The sequence below is a fragment of the Astatotilapia calliptera genome, chromosome 14, assembly GCF_964374335.1.
Source record: "Astatotilapia calliptera chromosome 14, fAstCal68.1, whole genome shotgun sequence".
NCBI classification, from domain to species: Eukaryota; Metazoa; Chordata; class Actinopteri; order Cichliformes; family Cichlidae; genus Astatotilapia; species Astatotilapia calliptera.
Window position 1 is genome coordinate 7,404,210 of NC_137435.1, and position 16,136 is coordinate 7,420,345.

At 39.1% G+C, this 16,136-nt stretch overlaps 1 protein-coding gene across 4 annotated transcripts in view; it reads left to right on the forward strand.

The window, feature by feature from the left end:
- Positions 1-15,794, forward strand: part of cntn5 (contactin 5) — a 114,608-nt gene extending 98,814 nt beyond the window's left edge. For all 4 annotated transcript variants that reach the window (XM_026191357.2, XM_026191358.2, XM_026191359.2 and 1 more), the window contains 9 exons: positions 2,343-2,501; positions 5,238-5,387; positions 6,068-6,138; positions 12,595-12,829; positions 12,914-13,023; positions 13,132-13,318; positions 13,482-13,594; positions 14,245-14,413; positions 14,879-15,794. In XM_026191357.2, the coding sequence (XP_026047142.2) occupies positions 2,343-2,501; positions 5,238-5,387; positions 6,068-6,138; positions 12,595-12,829; positions 12,914-13,023; positions 13,132-13,318; positions 13,482-13,594; positions 14,245-14,413; positions 14,879-14,982 (1,298 nt within the window). In that variant the 3' untranslated portion in view covers positions 14,983-15,794. The remainder of the gene's footprint in view (positions 1-2,342; positions 2,502-5,237; positions 5,388-6,067; positions 6,139-12,594; positions 12,830-12,913; positions 13,024-13,131; positions 13,319-13,481; positions 13,595-14,244; positions 14,414-14,878) is intronic.
- The last annotated feature ends 342 nt before the right edge of the window (positions 15,795-16,136 follow it).

A 16,136-nucleotide genomic window follows, 5' to 3' on the forward strand; every position in this document is an offset into this window, starting at 1 on the left:
AATTTAGTGAGCCAGTGCTTTAAAGCTATTAGTAATTCTCTGAAATAATGTTAACAATTTCTTGGAATCTATTAAATTAGCCCAATTTGTTACAAGTGCAGCTCATCTGGGAAGTTGGTTAATTACAGTGATCATTAGAGATTTGCTCCTGCTGGGGACAATTGCGCCAAGACTACTTCCACATTATTGCCCCTTTTTGATCATTTCTACTAATTTTACATTATCATGGTGAATGTCCTCAGCAGATGTTGCATCTGCATGAACAGGTTTGCTATGTGCTGTTAAATAGATTGACTGAAATGTCTAGTGATCAAATGCGTTGGTTATTTTTTGATTGTTGCTGAAAATTGCCCATGCAAGTTCTGGGCTTTTTGTTTTTTTTGACTGTTGTAATGACACATTAACGCATTGTCAGGCTAATCATCATTTTATGAGTGACACTATTTAAGCCTCATTGCCTGGGGAGTTTTCATGGGAGATGGCAGGAATATTTATAATGAAAGCAAATCTATGTCAAGTTAAGCTTTGCCTGTTGATTGTCTGTGTTATAATCGGGCAATACTTTAATATCAGTGGTTGGTGAGTGACACTGGAATACTGTTGTGCAGGTAGACTCAGACTGTTAGTGTTGGGGTTTAAAGTAAACCTCGAATGTGTTTCATTTTCTCTCATATATAACAATTATAATTTCATAATTTCAAGTAATGAAGTCATCTTTTTAACCTTCAGCTAAAAAAATTATTACTACGCTTATATGTAAAGATGTCACTGAGTAGGGATCCTGTGGCATTAATATGGTCATCTCAGGCTTATAGCAGTAACCCATACCAGTTGTGTGACATTTTTGACAGCCAGCCAATCAGAGGGGAGATAGGTTGAAAGAAAGTTACTCTTTAAGGGAGAGGAACTATGAACAGAAACTCCACTAAAACCCAGTACAACAAAAATAGTTTTGTTTGTCGTTATTTTACTTCTTTTTTTTTTTCATTTGACATTGTGGATTTTTCACTTTTATTAGAAAACCTATGGTGAGCAATCAGACAGGTAACTTGGGATGAAAAACGGTGGGGGGATTTGCAACACAGCTCCCTAGAAATGAATTATTATCTGTGCTATTATTAGCAGAGTATGTAAAGTATGCAATTTAATATGCACCTCTAGTTATGAGCCACAGTTTAATATGTTTTCATTACAGCTGACAAAACAAAACAAATGCATTAGTTAATAACAAAAAATATAAAACATGGTAGAGAAGCACGAATGCATCCCCCGGACATCATTATAGGTGGATATTTGTCATGTCAACTGCACATCTGCAGAAATGATGGTATTTATCACTGGCAATGGCTAGCATGTATCGTTCACATTAATTTTGAGTTGATGCAGTTATTTGCATGCAGACTTCAGTTTTTTTTTATATATAATGAAAATATCTTTGTTTCCAAGATACAAAACATCTACAATTCAAATTGTTATTTTAAGCATCTGCATCATCTGCAGATACAACATTTAAATACCATATACTATTAATAAGAAAGGACATAAAATAAACAGTAAGTTGTCTCCTACCTGTCAAAGCTTAAGCTGCTAACTAGCTGTAGTTAATAGAAATCAACTCATTCACTGCCCAAACACTGGCAAAACATTCCATATAGACGCCTATGACAGTAATTATTTGGATCCCACAGTGCAAAGAAATGGCCCTTGCAGTGTAGCTTTCTCATGGGCACTTTTGGGGGGACACAGTAGATTGATTTTCACTGAGCGCGCCACCTGTCTGCTTTTTCATTTACAGCTGTTCCCTCTAGAGTCCTTAGATGTTTGCTTTAGCTGCAGTATACGTTTACCTCTGAAGACTTAGGTAAACATATGTTCAGCTGTATTAAAACAGAGGAAGGCCTGCCGTCCAGTCACGCTGAGCAGAACTGGCAATTCCCTCCAAAAATCCAAAAAGGAAGCGTCGCTATCCCTTAATCATCGTCAAATCCTTGGCAATGAATCTGTGTCAACCTGCATCCTGCTTCACTTTAGTCAGTTTAGTATGTTGTGTTCTTGTCTGGTGTCTGTTTGTGTAAAGATTACAACAGGGAGCTGGTTTTGTCACCATACACGCACAGCTGCATTTCCCTCCTAATGCTTCCGCAGTTGCATCCATTAGTGTATCTAATTGTAACAGCCCATAATGAAAACATCACAATGGGCCAGCTTAAAAATTGATTCAAACAGCAGCAAAGATTGATGATTGTTTGGTTTTTTCCTTTTTTGCGTGGCCATTTCAGAAGCGTTTTTTTCTTTTAAACTTTCAAACATGTTTTATCTGTGTCTCCTTTTTCTTCCACCAGGCCCCCCCGGACCACCTGGAGTGGTGATAGTGGAGGAGATCACAGACACCACAGCCACTCTGTCGTGGACACGTGGCGTCGACAACCACAGCCCTATCAGCACTTATAATATACAGGCCCGAAGCCCATTTTCATTAGGTTGGCAAACTGTCAAAACAGGTAATCAATAAGGAGCAAATTGCAGCCTGTAGATCTGGGAGGTTAATGTGAGGATATATACAAAGGTCGTAATCCTGCCCAAAGTTCTATACCAAGATAGAGAATCAATCCAACCTGATCAAGGTTACTGTTTTCAAGAGAAACAAATACAATTTTCTTTGGCAATCTTCTCTTACTTATATTAAAAGTTTGAATTCCTCGTTTTAAACAGTTGCTATAGAAAAAACTATGAAAACAGTGCTCTCTGATGCCCATGTAAACATTGCCTTCTACGTGTGAGATTTTTAACAGTAGGAATAGGATACGATAGGATAAATAAGAAGCAAATTGATCGTATTCACTGTTTCATTCATTCAAGTGTTTGAATGAAGGCTATGCCTAACAGAGTATGAAGTCACTCCAGTGCAGTCTGAGTTTATTTTAGTTCTAGTTTATCTGCTTGTCCATGTGAGTCATGAATATGCAGCTGAACTTACCTCTACGTCTCCTTGCACCTTGGAAGTTGGTGAATTTGTTTCTAGATAACCTGGTTAGCAAGTGCATTTTTAACTAACTGTAATATTAAATATTAAATTTTTTAATTTTAGAAGGCTTTAAAAATGCTCTTGTCGTGTATAGTAGTACAATTAAACAAATCACAAGAAGATATGTTAAAAGTCGATATCTATGAAGTTGTCTTAGGCTAAAATTAACTATGGGGATCATTTATGTCAAGTTTTAAACATGCTTATTTTTTCCAGTAAAGTTAAAATGAGACTCTGTTGGAATTGACTATTTTTTGAAACTGCAGTTTCCAACAAAATAGCACTGTCATATCCCGACAATGCTTATGGCTTTAAAAAAATACTGTCTTACCAAGTAGTAGTACAGTAGTACAAGTTTAAATAAGAACACTTATTAACTAATACAACATATTACCCTTCCCTCTTGCACTCATACCACTGTTCTCAAAAGGGTAATTTCATTTTGCTCCTTGCCTTGTGCGTGTTGAGCAAGAGTCACTTCATCTTCCTGCAGACACTAAGCGAAGGAGGAGATGTGGCTGATGCGCCCGTTTGTTTCAGTCTTTGAGGCTGGTGCTGTAGTGCGACAGCTAGTCGGGCTTAATAAAGAACATGAAACACAGTTTTCTGTCATTTTCTAGTTGAATTCGGCTATTGTTCAGAGGTGCTCAGCAGAAAGTAATTTGAGCACATATCAAATGTCACTGGTGTGAATTTTAGTCAGTGTCATGTCAGCAGTAAGTAGGAAATTAACCTTTTGGGCTTGAATTATAAAACCGATCTATGTTCATTTAGTAAAAAACGCACTTTCAGTGCTTAGAAAGAAATCCTTTTCTTCTGTAACTACATGGAATAGCCATCAATTACTATCACTTAGCATTAAAGAATGAAGGCTTGCTAAGCGTCGTGTGTAATCCATCTTAATATGGCGTGTGATAATTATAGCAGAGTTTAAGGTGTGATAATGATTCATCCCCACAGATATATAAATCATACTTTGTATACCCTCCTCTCACATCATGTCTGTTCAACTACATTTAATTTGATAAAGCACAATTAGGTCTCTCTGATATATTGTCAGTGTTGAACTTGTTAAGATTAGCGTGAAGGGGATTGGGTTTTTAGCTCCTGCTCCTTACAAACAGAGTTATCAGCTCATGTTTGGAGAGCAGCCTGCTTGACAGAGTGATCTCATCGTGAGCCGCTGTGAATGATAAGAGTGTAAGCTCCACTGCTTTAGAGACCTCTGGTTCATTTGTGACATGGATATGCTTTCAGTCAATGTTTGTTTGTTATTGCAGGATCAATATTGACAACGCTTGATTATGGCAGTGCTGAAGCAACTAGATTAGTTGCATTATCTCCTTGTAATTCTATTCTAAATACATTCATAAAATCAGATTTTTTTTCCTTTAGTCTGAGGCTGTAATTTAATTGCATTGGTTTGTTCTGCTGAAACTGCAAAAAATGGTTGAAATCACCTTCACTCTGTAACGTTTTAAGCTGTTGTTCATGCGTCAAAATGCCATATATCACCTTTAAAGCAAATTGTGTAACATCACCACCTGCTGTGAAAATATAACAAGTCACAGTGAATCTGTGAGGATGATAAAGAAGTTGTACAGTCCATAAGAACAAAGGAGTCTTTTGTTGGCTCAGTTCACACTAGTTTTTAACTGAAAGGCAGGTTAAAATCTCCCAACACTGACATTTTGCATGCAGGCATAAATTGTGACCCTTTTTTATGTCATTCTACAGTTTGACAGGATTAGATTTAAGAAATGTTATGCACAGTATGTTTTCATATGTAGACTATGTCAACAGACTTTGTAAAAAAAAAAAATTTGTAGGCCACAATCCAGGCTGTGTTGCTCTTCCAGATCTGTTCCACTTCTTGCCTGTTTCAGTGGCTTTTCACAGTGAAACACTTACTTAGTTGCATGATTGAAGTCAAAACCTTTGATTGTTTGGCCATAAAAAAAACCTCTGGCCTCTCCTGGTTGCATTTTATTTCTGTTTATTGCATGCTATACTATTCTTTGGCGAGGATTTTAGAAAAGGCATATGATACCTTACTGATTTATTCAATGTGCTTTCCGCAAACACCTTTAAAGCGCTAAGCTGGCACTTAGGGTACTTACCTATTATATACTGTACATAAGGAAAACTGAAGTGCTATAACTGCAACGTTGTTCTGAATAAATAAACGCACAGGAAATACTCTTGTGTGCAGACCCAGAGCCAGTGACAGGAGACATGGAGTCAGCCATGGCTGTGGAGCTCAACCCCTGGGTGGAATATGAATTTAGAGTGGTGGCCACCAATGCAATTGGGACCGGAGATCCTAGTGCACCTTCGAGAGGAGTTAGAACTAAAGAAGCAGGTAATACAGATTTTGACAGACATCAGCTGTAAGAGCACAATTATATTTATTATAGTCAATTCAAAATTCAGTTGATAACTTATTGTTGTTAGAGAGCTTAGCTGTTGCCCCCATATGCCACTTCAGAACCATGTTGTATTCCCACTGTTTATGTACTCTATTTTAATTGGGGAGGACGTTGAAAGTAAGCTGCTTATGAATGTGAATTTCAACAAGTCTAGTGTTTCTGTAAAAGCAGCCAGGCTTTTAAAGCCCCAAGGCAACAACACAGCAAAATATAGCATTTACGGTGAGCAAAAATTCACTGTGCTGCTTCACTAACTGCTCATTTTCCGTCTACAAAATGCAATAATTATAAAGGTCAGTGGTCATTTCAAAGTGGCTTATTTAATCTGTCCCATCTCTTCAGCGTAATTAACAGACTAATAGCTGTATCTACGCACAGTTGTGGTAATCCATCCCAAAGTTACAATACGTGATCTAAATGTCAACAAATAGGTTCCAGTTCAAAACACAGCACTGGAAACCTACAATAGCGCTCACTTTGATTGACAGATGTTTCAGTGAAGGCACAGCCACCAAATAAGGTAGTTTTTTTTTTTAGCTGTTTTCTGATGCTTTGACTATAGTTTTAAAAAAGGAGATTTTGTAGTCAGTGTTAACCTCTCTGTTTTCCACAGTCCCATCAGTGGCACCATCAAACGTTAGTGGAGGAAATGGGCGCAGACATGAACTGGTCATCTCGTGGGAGGTAGGTTTTCTGTCCAATTTCATTCAAGTTTGACAATGTGCAAAAAAAAAAAACCCGTTGAATTAAATGTGTTAAAGGCAAATCCCTTAATTTAAAAATAATACTTCTCACGAGCACAAGATCCAAACATTGGAATTCCTCTGAGACCGTATAATCATAAGCAGAAATAGCACATAAATAACATATAGAAGGGTTTTTCTTTGAAATTCAAGATGCTAAATATATAAACATACTCCTGTTTTTACAGAATCTTATAAAAAGCTTGTCAATGTCTTGAGGCCAGATTGAAGATAGAAGAACAAGGAATAATGACTGCAATAATCAGTGCAAGTCAAAGTTACCCTGATAATAAATGTTACCCCAAAAGGATTTAGAAATACTAATACCATTTTTATTATCTTATCTCCGATTACTTTTATTCTCTGGATTCATAAAATAGTGCCTCTCGTTTTCTCTTGTGACCCTGTAGAACAAAGCAGTGCCTCTGGTAGTGGAAACCCACATGCATAAAGGCACATCATGATGATTATTTTTAGGATCATTTACATGAGTAAACATAAGAAGACATCTATAGCCTGTAAATATTCATCATTTAACTTGAGGAAGTATTACTCACTAGGATTAAAAATGTGATAATGGGACTCTGTGTAAGGAAATTTATCATCGCCTAGACGCGTCTGAAACAGCATGATGAGAATCAGTAATGTAATCCGAGAGTAAAAACGAGCCCACTGCAAGAAGGTTTATTGTAAACATCACTAAGTACATTTCTGACTTTATTCACTGTTTAACAGTGACTACTAAAAAGAAAAAAAATGCATATCATCTAATAATCATGTAGATGTTGCCATCACATGAGCTGCATGTGCTGCTCATCCTAAAAAACTTCACTTCCTGGGAATACTTGTCAGACATTATTAAGGAGGATAAAGCATGGTTGATGGATGACGGTAGTCCTTGTGGTTCTAAGCTTGAAGGAAATGGTCTGATGGTTTCACGATACACAGATGATTGCATTCGTTTCCAGTCAGTTGCATTCACTTGAGGTGAGATGCGATGACTAGCTGCAGTAACGCTCGGTGTGTTTTTAGGGACTTGCATTTGATTGTCATGCTATTCCCAGAACCATCAGCGGGAGATCTAATTAACACATAGACAAAAGTTTCAGCAGCTCGAAAAAATAAAACGAGATCTTAGAGAAGTTGTGACTCTTGTATAGAACAAATTAATAGTACCTGTGATTACACTATCCTGCTAATACAAGGTTTTACATTTCCTTTTGTAAGAACCAAGTTTGGGATACAGCACTGTGCAAAAGTGGAGAGTCAACTCTCATTTCTTTATATTTTCCTTGGAAAAATTGGAAATGTGCTAACGTACATGGATATGTTGTTTTTGCTACGGAATGTCTAGACACAGAACTGGTTCATCTTTCGATTCAGGTGACTTTTCTGTGCTTGAATATATAAGGTCATATAACACAACATAGGTCAGTGTTAAGTGCTTAACCAAGAAAGGGAAACATTCCTCTTAAAATGTTCAGATACAAGGACTAGGCCAAAAAATGATGGAAAAAGCAGCCAATGTCCAAAGTAAAAACAACTTAACTTTACAAGAAAGTCGGGCTTCTTGGAAGCAAAATGGTAACATGATGAGGGGTGACTCAGCTTTATCACAGTACTGTAGGTATCAGAGAAAATTATGTAGTGCACAAATATACCTCATTAGACATTTTCTACTCACTTAAAACTTCCAAAATTAAAATGTCTTTAGACAATGTGCAAAGGCCATAGTTCATAAACAGCAGGGCTCTATTTACATGTAGGCATAAGTTGAAGGATGAACTTGAAAACACTGAGGTTGCTTCTTCAGTTCTAGCTGTTTGTGACTTCATGTGCCCCAAAGTGAAAGGAGACAACTCAATAATGAGTTTGTAGAGTGGCCAACTACCGAGAATGTGTCATGGTGTGCTGTGTGGCAGGCAGGAATTGGACCCAAAATGCAGGACTCACGGAGGCAAAACGTGAACTTGAAGGCAGCTTTATTGCTGACCAAAGCAAAACCAAACAGAAAACCTAAACTGGAAAGCTAGAACCAAAATACACAAGAGAACATCAGGAGAGACAGGAGGCAAAGGAATACACAAGTTAAGAAATATAGAACAGAAACCAAAACACCAGTAGTCATAAGCCAAGAACCAAAAGGAAAACAGCCCAATAAACAATAATATAGAATCAAAACACTGGGCCACAGGCCCAGGACCGTGACAGAATGGTGTCAAACATGAGTGTGTTTTACCCACAATCAAGGCTTACCTACTGAGAGCGCAAGTGTCGAGTTCACATAAGTTTTTATCGTTTCCTTTTGTGAAATACAAAGCTCTTGAAACCTGAATTATTTATTCATTGTTCATCTGTCCACTTTCAGCACATCACAAAAATAACACATACAGTTTCTTATCATGGCATTGTTGCTTTTATTGGCCCACTACACCTTCTGTGTGTACACGTTATAAAGTTTCTAACAAGCAGTGTTTCCCAGTGTCAAGCCACAAATACAGGCATTCACTCCAAAAGTTATTAATCAAACACCTGACTGTTGCAAAATACCCAAACCTGTTTTTTTATGTTCACCAACCTTTTCATTTTGATAAATTATTCTACGGCCGTGTTCTTGACAGATTGTTACGGTTCGCACATTGAAATCTGTTGAAAAACATGTAGATCCGTTAGAAATTATTTCTCCACTGATAATTTCCTCAAAACAAACCATTCATGTCAGTTTCCCCCTTGTGTCTCCATTCACAACACCGGGCAACCAGGGAAAACAGCTGCACACTCCATCTTCTTCTGAACATGTCTGGCCACAGTAACACCTGGAGGTGTGCAGTTCTAATTACAGTCCAGGTGTGCATAGTCTGTATGCTTGATTGCAGCGATGTTTTGGAAAAAATGTAAATAATGTTCCTAAAAACTAGAAAATGAATTTTGATAACCCTAAGTTATATATTTTTTATATAAGAATACACTTTTATTTCTACTTCCATTCTACATGTGGCACGACAGTGGGACTGATTTGCAAACCAAATACAATTGTGCACTGTTGCATAGAGAAGACATAACTGTAAGATTATCTATTTTTTTATTGAACACCAGAAACAAAGAGGTAAACCACATATAACTATACTACCGTGACATAAGCTGTAGCACTACAGAATTCTTTCTCATCAGCTGTGTCAGGTGTAGGTGGTCAAAAGCAGACCAAAGTGCGCTTTTACACCCTAAACTCAAAAGTTCTTGAAGCTTGGGCCCTCGGTGTGTTGCTGATTGAAAAGAATTTCTCTACTTCTTTGTTGCTGTAACTTACTGCAGCTGTCATTTCCAACAAACACGACAGTTTGCACTACATACTGGAAAGTTCCTCAGCTGTAGAAACAAAGATAAAATAACCCAGGTGGTGATGCACTGAACTCCAAGGCAGCATTGACCCTTTTATTAGGAAAGGCAAGGGAGATGCACATTATCTCCCTTGCCTTTCCTAGAGGGGTATATCACATAGGATGCCATGTGAGCTGTGAGGGGCTCAGGTGAACATTCATCATTAGGGCAAAGTGACCTTTTTCCATTTAGACACAGAGACGTGGGAGACCCATCTGCTGTGATATACTGGATGATTTTCTCTGACTTTCATTGAATTTATACTCAGATATGGAAAGTCATTGGCCCACTGGGACAGAACAGTTTTCCTCAGGACCAACCGTTGAACTGGCTGTTGTACAAAGGCAGAACATACACGAGATAACAGACTAAACATCTGTCTACAGTCATTTCCAGCACATGTGCAGATTGTGGTTATAAATGGCTCTGCATTTCAACATGTATAGATGATGTGTTGGGAGCTGTGGCAATATTACCATGTTTATTACAAGCTTATTATTAACAGTGGCCAAGGAGTGGCTCAAGATCATAGCTCATTGCATTTTAAACAGGGTTCTAATTTAGCCTTGAGAAATTTGCTTAAACATCACGGATCTTAAAGTTAGAAGGCGCAACTTGGTAATAATTGCAAAAATTGCTGACACGGTTCAAAGACGGCCAGCTGGGCCATTTACTACACAGAGCTACATCAGTCTGGCAAGTGATTAAGATGTACTGAATTTAAAATTTGGTCCCACCAGAGAGGCGCAGTAAAGATTAACCTTGACTCTTAGCGTCATTCTCTCTAAATCCAGAGGTGTTTATGAAAATCTGTTTGTAATCTCAAGCTACAATAGTTGTAGAAAATATAATAAGTTTCACAACAAGTAAGCGGGATATTAGCATGAACCATTTCCAAGTGGACAGCCTGGCTCTCAGCCAGATTCAGGCCAATGCAGCTACTGAATTGCTATGAGCAGAGCTGAGAATTTGCAATTGAGATCAGCTGAAGGATACATTAACAGGGGACCAGCGAACAGATGTAGAGGCAACTGACAGTTATTCTTGTAGTTATTAAGTATGGGAGCCCAACTGCCACTGGGAAGATAACCTTCACATCAGGAGATGTGCACCTCCATGGCACATTATGGGGGATAATGTCCATTCCAGATGGGATGCTGTTTGGTGGTAGACCATTTCCTATTTATAACTCAAGAGTGTCATTAGCTTGGCTAGTATAGCACAATGACATCCATCTTATAAATACCATAGCGCCCCATGTTGAGGGACACATAAAGCTCATAAAATAACGATTGATGCTTGGTATGACACAAAAGCCTAATAAAGAGCCCTTATGAGTCATGCGTGAATTTAAATAATTACAAACAGCAATTTCTTGCTCACGATTCTCCTCATAAGGTTTATAGCTGTGACTTTCGTTCACGCACATCCATGATCTGAAGAATTAGGTTCTTCCACGAGTGGCTCAGCATAAAAGTGAGAGCGAACATTATTCAGTCTCCTCATTTGTTTTCATTCAGACATTTTCTCCAGTCAGATCAAGTCACTTGTGAAGTAGCGAGCCTACAACAGTGAAAAATTTAAGTGCTTCTTCAAGAATTATATTGTCTCTCTGCCAATTTTGAGGTACAAGAATTGGTCACCCATCAGGAAGTGTGTCAGTTTTCGAGAGAATCACAGCACAATGCTGAGACACTTCACTTTGATACAGTAGCCTCCTTCTGGTTCTTGGCATTTTAAGTAGTTTTAGCTCTACCCTATTTGTTCTTGCTTCTGCTAAATGCTTTTGGAAATAAATCAAGACTCTGTCAGTGATCAATGGAGATGGATATTAGAGGAGACGGAGCAGGAATGTTAGCCCTTTTTAGCAGTCAGGGCATGTGAGCGCATGGCAGTTCCGCCTTTCCAATCATCTGTGGAAAGTTGTCAGAGCCTGGACAGCCATGGTGGGCAGGGTTATTAAGCAGGATGAATGACTAAACAGTCTCTGCAGCTTCATTCAGCCATCTCTTTAGAGGCGACTGCGAGAGACTGCTTTTACACTTGTAGCCAAAGGGAGGACCATTAGTGATGCCTCCATAGTCCCCATCACTGAGCCTTAAGACTTACCTCAGTTCAAACTGTGTCCACGCTTATCTGTGACTATCTCACATCCCAAAGTCTTTCTGAACTTAACTAGCTAATTTGTTCACGCTGTTTTGTAAAGACCTGTGTTCCTTGGCATCTCTTTCAAATCTCTGCCAGCCGTGAGAATAATTTTGATGGAAGCTAATTCATTTCCACTGATCATCCCTGTAATTAGGCAGTCACGGTGATTGGTCATTGTCGAATGAAATGTGAACTACATCTCTATTCCCACGCAATCCCCCTACAGACTAGAAAGCTAATGCGGGTGATGCCTTCAGGGGACTGTATCACTCTGAAGCTTATGCAAATCAACACATTACAGCAAATGCAGCATACTTGCCAAAAACAGGTGTACAGGTGTTTGTCATTTATTAAATTTAGCCAAAGATTTAATCCCTGCTGCTCATATTTTAATTAGATTCTAGCTCACTTAATAAATTGGCACTTGATTTGATTAAGTACAGAGCAGCTGTGGAAGACACTTCCCAGTTTCACCACTATAGGAAAACCACAGATAATCACTGGAAACCCGTGTCCCCAAAATCCTCCTGTCAGACATGGAAAGATAAATAGCTACATAATGGGCACAACTGAGCCAGATATGATTTGTTTCCATTGCTCAAGACTGACTGCATCTTTATTAATACTGGCAGACAGTTGCAGTAAATGGGTAGGAAATTGAAAGCTGGTTAAACGGGATTACCGCAGAGGAGAAACTTCTTTTTTCATTCAATGAGATCCTTGCTTTCAATGATGAAGCTGTCCAGATTGGAAATTGTGAAAATGATGCACTTTCAGTCAAAGAGTTTAAGTCCTGCTGAGCTGCTTTTGTATTCTTATACCAGTGAAATACACTCCATGGTGATTGAGTCTCCTCTTTCTGTGTTTTCAGCCTGTATCTGAGGAGTTCCAAAATGGTGAGGGTTTTGGGTATATTGTTGCATTTCGTGCCAACGGGACACGAGGGTGGAAGGAGAAGATGGTGACTTCCGCAGACTCTACGATGTACAAATACAGGGACGAGACCTTCCCTCCTCTTACCCCCTTTGAAGTGAAGGTTGGTGTCTACAACAATAAGGGAGATGGGCCATTTAGCAAAGTTGTCATCATCCACTCTGCTGAGGGGGGTAAGTTAATATTCATGGTTGTATGAATTTTAAAGACAGAGGAGGAGTTGTTTTCTCCATTAGATCTTCACTGTTGTTTTACAGAGCCAAGGGAAGCGCCGTCTGATGTGAAAGCTTACGGCATTTCTTCCTCAGAAATTAGAGTGACTTGGAAATCGCCCACGCCTGGTCCTGGAAAACCAAGAGGATATGAGGTTTGTATAAATTATGTCTGTGATTGTTTCTTTGCACACTTTTGGTGTGTGACATTTTGTAAAACGTTCTCCTTCTTGCATTTTTCTGTCCTTAATTTCTATTAACAGGTCAGCTACTGGAAGGATATGGAGCTGGAGGAGTCAGGAAAAAAACAACAAACTGTAAAAAATGAGACATCGATGGTCTTGACAGGATTAGAGGGGAACAGTGTGTATGCCATTACAGTAAAAGGCTTCAACAGCATTGGCCAAGGTCCTGGCAGTACTGCTGTCACAGCCAAGACCAGGAAACCCCGTGAGTACAGCACTGACACTAATCTCATAATACTATATATGGAATACAGGCTACTTGTTAAGTTTGCTTGCCTGTAGAAAGTGTAGTAATTGACCTAGTTGGCTGAAGCTCTCTTTTAAAGTCTTTTTAAATTTGGACTTTGGGTGTTGTGTTATATCCATAGCTCCTGCTCAGCCACCAGCCAACCTTCACTGGCTTCAGGAGGGCAACAATGTGTCCTTAAGCTGGGACCCCGTGAAGGCAAAAGACAATGAGTCTGATGTCATCGGGTACATGGTAATGATCCATCCTTATATTGTTCAGTTACATAAAATCTGGTAAATTGTTAATGCAGGGAGGAAAAGTTCCCAAACAAAGTATCCTATCCTCGATTTTGCTAAAGATTGATCTCAAACTCTCCTCGTCTCCACATGAGTAGCCGTGTTTATAGTTTATACACTGTGGCAAATAATTATTTGATCCCCTGCTGAATGCGTATGTTTGCTAACTCGCAAAGAAATAAACAGTCATTAATGTTTATGGTCGTTTCATTTTAATGGAGAGAGACGGGATATCAACGAAAACAAAAACACATTACATAAAAGTTGAATAATTATTAGGATCAAATAATTATTTCCCCGACTGTATCTTAGAGAAATGATACCTCTCGAAAAGATTGAAAAATGACCTATGATACACAACTATATAAATGCAATAGGTATTACCATTACCTTCAGCAGGGTTTACATTCAAACTACTACTTTCTCATAAAGATTGGCTTGCTGCATTTCTACTGACCTAGTTTTGTAACAAATAAGAATATATCTGCAAATACACTTAGCTTATTTGACCATTTTTTTCTTTCATAGGGGTCTGAATGCACTTTTAGTGTGATATACGGGGAAATAAAAAGTGAAGTAAACCTTCAATGTGCATATGTAATGCAGGTGTTACTGAAACAGGAGGGCAGAGGCCACAACCAGGTGACAAGAACCATTAACCCTTCAACCATGCTCTCACTGCCAGAGGGAGGCACTTATGTCATCGAGGTGCGGGCGCTCAGTGAAGGGGGAGAGGGAGCCTTCAGCTCCCAAGTTCGACTTGTCACTTCCTCTGGTAAGCTGGAAGCTGCTTAGTTGCCTCTCTTCTCACTCACATTACATGACCTCTGAAATCCAATTTCTATGCACAAGCTGTTTTCTCTTTGTAGCAATCTTATGTCCTGCCCTTAATTTAGTCACCACAGCTGTTCAGCGAGCCAAGTTTTCTTTGGCTAATACTGTTTTAATTACCTCGCCCACACAAACCTTCCTACTCCTGCACAGCCAATTAACTTCTAAGCAACAGAATGAACCGAAACTTTGCAGTGTTACGTGTGACCAGCCAGATTTTAAAGGCAGTTGCAGTTTTCCTCTTTGTCTCTATATTCCACCACTCATTTTCCACCCTTCAGGAAAAAGATTATTGCCATGCAGCTACACGCTCCCGATATATAGACCACTATATTGAATACATAATTTAGCATTAAAAAAAGAATTCATCTTTGTATTGACTCTCCTCTCATCCACTTGCTTTCCTTAGGTGTCCGAGCAAAAAGCAACCAGTGCTCAGTGCACTGCCTGCCACGGAGCCTAACATGGACTGCAATCCTCCTGGTTCTTCTGGTGCCTTCAGCTTCCTGGTGAGGCCACGGTGGTGTCCTCACTTTCATGAAGGGAGCCACCAGTCTTCTGCTCCCTTTTTCTCTCTGACTGCCTGCTTGCTTCGGCCTTACCCATCTCAAAGGGCCTGAGGTGTGCTGAAGGGGTTTGATTCTGCCAGTTCACATGCAGCTCTTCAGAGTCCCTCCTTTTCAATTCAGTTTTCTTTGAGGCCCCGGACATTTGAGTTGCGCCATTCTTTTCAACATCACAATAGTGTTGTACTGTAGTATACATTATGTGGAAGGATTTGTTTAATCACTTAATTTAACATTATGTGTTCCTCTCAATGACTGGCATCTAACTACTTCCAGACGGCTCCTACAGCTCCGGGGCTCTACAGAGCATGAACAATTCCTTGAAAGCTGCTGTGGTAGTAATACAGGGATCAGCCGACCTGTTTCTTTTCATTACTTATCTGCATCAATTTACCCCTTGGCTGCCTAACAAGCAATGCAGCAGAGGCTCAGTAGAGATAAGTGCATTGTTTTCTTATTCACACATTGAGGAGAAAAAAGTTTTTTTTATGGAACCAAGAATCTTACTATTTCCAGACTTGCTTTTTGTACATTGTGTTACCTTTAGAGAAAAACAGTGGTGTGTGTCAGCTATGTCAAACTCTGTTTTTTGGTAGCAATTAAGCAATGCTTGGTGATACAGTTTGTTAACTGTTGGATGTATGGAAGTAGGAAACAGTGGTTTGGGTACATGCTGTGCCCAAACACATTAATAGACAAAGATAGCTCTGTACGGACTCCTGGTGTCAGTACAAATAAATGTGATGTATATTTTTTAAATGATTGTTTTTGGAATTTCTGACTTTCAGAATGTCTGTTCGTATAGGTGTGTGTGCGTGTGTGTCCGTGAAATAACTCTAATATCCAGTAGCTACACCCAAGGTATCCAGAAAACCATCTCTGAACACAAAAATGACACAAAAGGTCAAACATTGAAGCAGACGGACTACAACATCAGGTGCTCATCTTCTGATGACTGCTTCCATCAGGACAACAGGCCATTCATTCACATATTTAAACTAAAACTCAAATCATATAGAACCTTGCTGAGCTATCACACAGGTTTGCATTTTAAGGAGTCTTGGCCATGTGTCATGTAAGATATGGGTAGATTAAATTTCA